Source organism: Lagenorhynchus albirostris, chromosome 5 (assembly GCF_949774975.1).
Source record: "Lagenorhynchus albirostris chromosome 5, mLagAlb1.1, whole genome shotgun sequence".
NCBI lineage: Eukaryota > Metazoa > Chordata > Mammalia > Artiodactyla > Delphinidae > Lagenorhynchus > Lagenorhynchus albirostris.
In genome coordinates this window covers 19,705,791-19,713,606 of record NC_083099.1, presented here as the reverse complement: position 1 = coordinate 19,713,606, position 7,816 = coordinate 19,705,791, and the positions used below count along the sequence as shown (strand labels likewise).

General features: G+C 53.2%; 1 protein-coding gene across 1 annotated transcript; it reads left to right on the top strand.

Annotated features, from left to right (window-relative positions):
• The first annotated feature begins 3,654 nt into the window (after window positions 1–3,654).
• ZIC1 (Zic family member 1) lies at window positions 3,655–7,517 on the top strand. The gene is made up of 3 exons (XM_060149145.1): window positions 3,655–4,636; window positions 6,067–6,230; window positions 6,911–7,517. Exons 1-3 carry the CDS (start codon window positions 3,655–3,657, stop codon window positions 7,106–7,108), a joined length of 1,344 nt encoding a protein of 447 aa, XP_060005128.1. The 3' UTR covers window positions 7,109–7,517.
• Window positions 7,518–7,816: the final 299 nt, after the last annotated feature.

The window sequence follows — 7,816 nt, the reverse complement described above, 5'->3', positions numbered from 1 at the left end:
TCTTTCATTTCTCCTTTTCCAGCTTTCGGGAAGCAGTTAGGGAATGTATGATGAAGCAGAAATGAGCCGTCAGGATGATATTTTAATGGCTTATATGTCACGTTGGTGCATGTGGCTTTGAACTGGAGCCGCTTGCGTTTCCTGCAGAGAGCGCCGCAAATCCCACTTGATAACTTCTACAACCCACAACTTTTTTTTTCTCACATTCACTCTTACTCTGTATATTTGGACGCGTTTCCTAAAAATACCCTCTTGTCAACGTTCCCCTTGGATATTCCACGAACAGGAGAGGAGAGGACTGACTTTTCTTTTTTGAAGAATTATTTTCCCTCTCCCCCTCCCAACGGCGTCTACCCTTCTCCCCTCAGGTCCCCTCCCTTGTTTTTTTTTTTTTTTTTTTTTTGAAAGGCAGGAGAGGTGGGTTCAAGATTTGTTCTCCCTGGTGAAAGCAGTACAGCCTCTAGAGAAAGCTTCTCCTTGCAGATAAGATTTTTACAACTGCAGTGGAGGCAGGATCCAAATTTCCCTTGTAGGCAGCAGGAAAGACTCTGAGTGGCTCCGATATATCTTTTTAAAAAACAAAGTATATAACAGTTTTTTTTAAACCACCCCTCAAGCCCCATCCCTTTGCCTTCGTTCCCCCATCCTTGTTCCACTCAAAGCTGGCAGGGAATTCGGGGGCTGCTGCACTCAGACTTGTTGCTGGGGACCGAACATTTGATATTTTTTTTCATTCTCAAATTTCTATTTCCCAGCACAACAAGCGCAAATGCTCAGCCAGTTTCCTTCAGACACCAGGAAACCATCCCAGCTAACAGAAGTCCAGTTTTGAGCAGGGAGAGCCCAGGGAAAGGGCAGCTCAGCTCGTCAGCCCCAAGCGAGAATCTAGTCGATGAAAAGACCAGAAAACCAGAAAGGAGGACAGGCCGACGCTGACCCTGCCTTCTTCCAGCCTGTGCAGCCCGAACAGGCGACTGGGCAAAAAATGTTCATTTTCATTTTCCTCTCGCCCAGGCACTGGTGAGTTTCCTAACGGGGCCGCCTGTGAAAGGATGAGTTGAGTTCTCTTTGTCTGAGAAAAGAGTTTAGGGCTGTGATTCAGCTGCAAAGAAGCCAAATGAAGTTAGAAACAAAGGGCAAATTGAAGGATTCCGACTCTTGGCTTTTTGTGTTTTCCTTACTAGAAAATAATTAGACCTAATGAATATGCAGACGCTTCAGCTAAACCCTCGGCCTGGGCTGCTGGGTTTTAAACAGAGCTGCGGAGAAATGCAACCTTCATCCCCCAACCCCCCGCATCCTCATGCATTTTTTGAAATGCATAAATGTTGCTCGCCTTAATTGATTGAGTCACAGGGATTTTTTTCCTGCTTTTAAGTGCCATACTCCTCTACCTTTCAACAATCATTTTAATATATAGTCAATGGCTCTTTGTGGACGGGACAAAAAGCAACTACGCGCAGTTGTTGAATAGACTTTGCGCTGGGCAAAGACAGGTTAATCGAGGGCCGCATCGCGAAAACAAGCGAGTGTTGTATGTTTGCACTGAATCCAAATGTCTGCATTTTCCTAACTAAATCAAAGGGAGTGTTATTTCTTTTTCTGCTCACTCATCTGAAGGTAAGTAAATTTTCTCTGGCGATCAAAAGCCTGGTCGGCAACAAAGACCGCGCCCGCTTTTTCCACCGTCCTGGTGTGGTGAGTTACGGAATTTCAATAACTGTGACAAGGGTGACTGATTTGTGAACTAGAAAAGGTTTGAATGTCACAAAATTTACATTGGTCCTATCTATCGCAGATTTAAATACCAAAAAAAGTATTCGGGGATTTCTAGGGAGCTTTGGGCAGTCCTGAAGAACAATGGCGTGTTGGGAAATTTACAGTTTTACCTGAATGAAAGGGGCCAGGGTTGGGAACAGGAGTGCAGAGAGAGGGGTTAGTGGGGGCAGACACGGGAGACTAGGGAAAAGGGAGAAAAGAAAAGAATAACACAGGAAAGGAAAAAAAATAAAAATCAGCAACAATGTTTTCAATTTGCTAAAAAAAAAAACCCCACACAAAAACAAAAAACCCTGAACCTGGAAAGTTGGAGCTCTCATCCACCTGTGCTTATTTTTTGGGGGGAGGAGGGAGCAGGAAGTCTGATTGATTTGATAACAGTGAGAAAATCGAGGCAACCGGTTATCCTCAGAAATCACATTTCTGGTAAAGAGAAAGTGGTGTGTGCCTGTGTGCTCCCGAGATCTTAAATTATAAACAGGAGGGGGACGAAGCAAGAGGGAAGCGAACTTCAAACGGAGCAAATAACAAAAGCCTCCTTTGCTGCCCTTCAAGGCGGGGACAGGGGGAAAGAAAGAAAAGAAAGTTGCTGAATCGGGACATTCTGGAAGTGCCTTAGCTGTGTTTACCAGCCCCATCCCCGCCTCCTGTTCTCGGAGACGCCCGAAGTCGCTAATCGCTCAGCTAAGAGCAGGTCTGAAGAAGGACAAGATAGAGAAAGAGAGATGGAGAGGGAAAGGGAGAGGGATACGGATAAAGAGGAGAGAGAATGTATATGACTGCGAAAAGGAAAAGAAATTGTGGCAAAAATTTTTTTCCATGAGAAGAGGGGAAAAATTTGGCTAAAAAAAAAGTTGCTACTCCTGGCAGCCCTGTTTGTCAAAAGGGGATGTCAAGCGCTTTACAATACCTGGGATTGATGAGGCGGGCTGGCCAATGAAAGGCGCGCGGCGCCTCGGCGCGCCCTCCGTTGGCGCGGCGGCTGCGGGCGGGGGGAGCGCGGGCACACCAATGGGCGCCCGCGTCGGCAGCACGTGACGCCTCCCCCTGCTCCCATTCATCAAGGGGGGGACGGTGTCGTCCTTTCAATTCATTTATCTGCAGGAATGATTGCTGCTATCAGTCTCGCGCTCACCGCCCGGCTGAGGAGGTGAAAGTTTCTCCCCAGGAAGATAAACCGCAAAAGACAATATTGTGCATGATTTGCGCCTTTTCTTTGGCTTTTTCTTTCTTTCTTTTTTTTCTCCCCCTCCACCCCCCCTTTTTTTTTTTTTTTTTTTTGCAAAAAGCAGAGGGGGAAAAAGGAGAGTGAAGGAGCGAGGAGGCGAGCCTGAGAGAAAGGAGAGAGAGAGAGAGAGAGAGAAAAGAAAGGGCGAGGGGCTAGTAGAGAAGTGAGGAGGGGCGTACGGCGCGAGGCGGAGAGAGGGCTAGCAGTCGCTGCTCCGGCGCTCACATTCCTCTATGCTACAAATCCGGGAGGAAGTTTTTTTGGGGAGCTGAGATGCTCCATGCCTTTCCCTGGGCAGCCTTGACGCGGGGTCCTCTCGGCAGAGACTGAGCGGCGAGAAAGTGCTAGCCGGGCCGGCAGGGTCTGCTCGGCGGGCGCCGGAGCCCGCCTTGCTCGCGGCCCGCAGCAGTCAGGCTTCCCCGCGCTTGGCCGGGCGGGCGCCCCGGCGCTCCGCGCCGCTGCCTGCAGGCTAGGACTTCGCGAGGTGGGTCGACTCCTCCTCCCTCCTCTTCTTCTTCCTCCTCTTCCTCCGCCTCCCGTTCCTCCTCCTCCACTACCTCCTCCTCCTCCTCCTCCTAATTTTCCCTCCTCGGCGGGCGAGGGTGGGGGGGGGCGGGGGAGGCCGGGGCTCGCCCCGAGCAGCCACGATGCTCCTGGACGCCGGCCCCCAGTACCCCGCGATCGGCGTGACCACCTTTGGCGCGTCCCGCCACCACTCGGCGGGCGACGTGGCCGAGCGCGACGTGGGCCTGGGCATCAACCCGTTCGCCGACGGCATGGGTGCCTTCAAGCTCAACCCCAGCTCGCACGAGCTGGCCTCCGCGGGCCAGACGGCCTTCACGTCTCAGGCTCCCGGCTACGCGGCTGCGGCGGCCCTGGGACATCACCACCATCCGGGCCACGTCGGCTCCTATTCGAGCGCAGCCTTCAACTCCACGCGGGACTTTCTGTTCCGCAACCGGGGCTTTGGCGACGCGGCGGCTGCAGCCAGCGCGCAGCACAGTCTGTTCGCTGCTTCAGCCGGGGGCTTCGGGGGCCCACACGGCCACACGGACGCCGCGGGCCACCTCCTCTTCCCCGGCCTTCACGAGCAGGCGGCGGGCCATGCATCGCCCAACGTGGTCAACGGGCAGATGAGGCTTGGCTTCTCGGGGGACATGTACCCGCGGCCCGAGCAGTATGGCCAGGTGACCAGTCCGCGTTCAGAGCACTATGCCGCGCCGCAGCTGCACGGCTACGGGCCCATGAACGTGAACATGGCCGCGCATCACGGCGCCGGCGCCTTCTTCCGCTATATGCGCCAGCCCATCAAACAGGAGCTCATCTGCAAGTGGATCGAGCCCGAGCAGCTGGCCAACCCCAAAAAGTCGTGCAACAAAACTTTCAGCACCATGCACGAGCTGGTCACGCACGTCACAGTGGAGCACGTCGGCGGACCCGAGCAGAGTAACCACATCTGCTTCTGGGAGGAGTGTCCGCGCGAGGGCAAGCCCTTCAAAGCCAAATACAAACTGGTCAACCACATCCGCGTGCACACGGGCGAGAAGCCCTTCCCCTGCCCCTTCCCTGGCTGCGGCAAGGTCTTCGCCCGTTCTGAGAACTTAAAGATCCACAAAAGGACGCACACAGGTACGGAAACGGCTGTCCTTGACACCCCTCGTTCCCTATCCCAGGCCTGGGACCCGAAATCCAAAAGTCAGCGGCGGGGGCGCACAAACCCGGCCTCGGTTGGGTCTGGAAGTCAGATTCCAGCAGGCAGACAGCGAAAATGTGTGCTGGTTTTTAGTTTGAAGCTTGAACTTCTGGTAAAGTACAGAGAGGATCGGATTAGAGGGATCTAGGGTTATAGATTTTAAATGAGAACTAAAAAAAGGCGGGGAGAGCTGAGAGACAAACCCTGTTTTGCGGAGCCCTTGGTGCGCGCGAAGCCGGGAGAGGTGGCCGGCTCCCGGCGGCGGCGACAGCGGAGGCGCCAGCCGCTCCAGCTGCAGGCGAATCTAAACGTTTGCTTTCGGCCAACATCCCCTCTCCACGCACCTTAGTGAGGACTTTGCCAAAGGAAGGAGCTGAGGAAATTGGAGGAGATCGGATGAAGGGGCCCAGAAAGAAACAAAAATAGAAACAGAAAAGAGGGGGTGGCGATGGTGAAAGGAAGTCAATCGGGCCTGAGGGGGCTTATGCATATTTAAAGAGCCCCGATTTTAGTAGTGACTTGTTTGTGAGCAGGCTTGAGGAGTCGGGGAAGTCAGCAGAAGGCGGAGAAGTCCGCTTTGTCAATTAGATTCTGTGAGGACTTTTCGAAACACCGAATGCCCTGAGTTGGCCTTTAAAAATAAATAGACCGGTCGGGCGCAGTTAAAAGAAAAGTTCGCGGCGAGCTCAGGGCTCTAGTGTGGGTTGGGCAGGCCATTCTGGGCCTCTTGGGCCAACAAGGCCGGGAATCCGGTCTGCTTCCCTGTCCTGGTTTGCCCGGGTGATTTCTGAGTACTGCGTTTGGAACTTGGCGTTTTACGCCGGAGCCAGGGAAGAATTTGCGGCGCCGAGCTCTCGGCCCGGATTATCCTATAAAATGTGAGTGTGTATAGGGGTGGGGTGGGGTGGGGGCGGCGACGAGCGGGGTGCGGAGCGTCGGGGAGGGGGTAAGGGGAGGAGAGAAGAGCAAAACAGCAGGAGAATCGGCCCGGAATGTGAAAATTATAAACCTAGAGCTAGGTAGAAGCTGCCTGAAGTCGTCTGTATAGCCCCGGGCCTAAAAACCAGCAGCCAGACCTGCTGCTACTCTGGGATCTAAAAAACTACTACGACCACTAATAATAATAATAATAAAATAATAAAATCTGGATCTAATTGGATTAAGAGTTAAAATAGTTCAGATGTTTAAAATTCCAATGCAGATATATGACTTTGTTAAAGATCCCGGTTTTGAGCTTGCAAAGTGTTAACCCTGGGCCGCTGCCTTTTTAATTTTTGTTTTTATTTTTTCCTTTTGTTTAATTTTTAGAAAAGAGCCGCGGGGTTTGTTCTAACCAGACCTGTCTCTTTCTTGCCTTTCGCACCAGGGGAGAAGCCCTTCAAGTGCGAGTTCGAGGGCTGCGACCGACGCTTCGCCAATAGCAGCGATCGCAAGAAGCACATGCACGTGCACACGAGTGACAAGCCCTATCTTTGCAAGATGTGCGACAAATCCTACACGCACCCCAGCTCGTTGCGCAAACACATGAAGGTAATCGCCGCGCTCTCGCCGCCCGCCTTGGAGCCAAGAGCCCGCTCAGCTCTTCGGCCGGGGTCGGGCGGCGAGTGGCAGCCGGGCGGTGGCAGGAGCCGGCAGAGGCGGAAAGGCAACGATTCCTCTCTGCTGACTGGGGCTGGGCAGAGAGGGCGGGGGCTGGGAGAGGAGATGGAGCCACCCAAGACCGTTCTAAATTTACTGTTTAATAATAAAAATCAAAAGAAGTGAGCACTCTAGCAGAGGCCGCGACTGATGGGGAGCCAGGACAGCCCAAGCGGGATGATGCTGACGAAGCTGCGGCCATGGCGGCTTGGCTGGCAGCGTTGGGCAGAGAGTTGGGGTCTTGCACGCGGTCCTGAGCGCTGACTCCCCTAACCCTGAGCAAGCAACGTTCAGCGGCTGCCGTGAGGTCCATCTCAGGCTCTGGCCTCACATCCAGCCTCCCCCTCCCTAGATATTTTCTTTTGTTGAGTCCCCAGGGCACTGTCCCTCCGCAGAGCCCAGCCTCTGCAGGGCCGAGGCGGGGCAACCAAGCCCAAGTCCCGCGGGTCCGGCCTCCCTGGAGTTCAAGGGGATCCAGGGCTCCTGGGGGAGGCAGCGCGCGGCCTTCATCCCCCCAGGCGGCCGCCGCGGCGGGTCTTTATCTCCATAAAAACGCGACTTTATTCCCGCAGGTCCACGAATCCTCCTCGCAGGGCTCTCAACCTTCGCCGGCCGCCAGCTCGGGCTATGAGTCCTCCACGCCGCCCACCATCGTGTCTCCCTCCACAGACAACCCGACCACCAGCTCCCTGTCGCCCTCCTCCTCCGCGGTCCACCACACTGCCGGCCACAGCGCGCTCTCTTCCAATTTTAACGAATGGTACGTGTAAAATCAGAAACAAAACACCGAACAAAACCCTATTTAAGAGACTGAGCACACACACACATACAAAATATTACTGAAAGAACCCTGAGCATCAAAAGAGTCCCCTCCCCACCCCCTAATCCTATTTTTTCTAAACCTGCCGATAGACCCAGGACCGAGTAAGAGAGAAGCACCAAACCTTTACATTTTTTTTTTTCTTAGTTTGGCAAAGGCTTGGTAGCCAAGGGGTGGGAGGGGGGTGGAGAAGAAGGCGGTCGCCTGACCAAATGCCGCCAACCCCGAGGGCCAGTTTCTCCTGGGAATCTGAAAAGGCTCTCTGGGAGTCGGCTTTTTTTTTCTTTCTTCTTTGCATTCTTGTAAATACAGAATTATTAGCTTAAAACTGTACTGTTGGATTCTGTATATAGTTATATCTTGGTTGGAACGGGGGGGTGGGGTGGGATCGTGGCGTTGTGGTCTTTGCATTGGGGAGGGGGGAGGGGCTGGGGGGAGGGCGGAGGGGGGAGGGGTGGGCGGCCGAAAGCCAACTGTTTGTACTGAATGGCAAGAATGTTCTAGTAAATGTGTACCAAAATGTGAATTACTTTGTACGATTACAGTCTCCACGTCGATCTAACAGAATATTATTGGTATTAATGTGCTTTTTTTGTATAAAGTGCAAACATTTCGTCCCAAAGTCTAAGTACTTTAGTGCAGTAAAATGTTGTTTTCA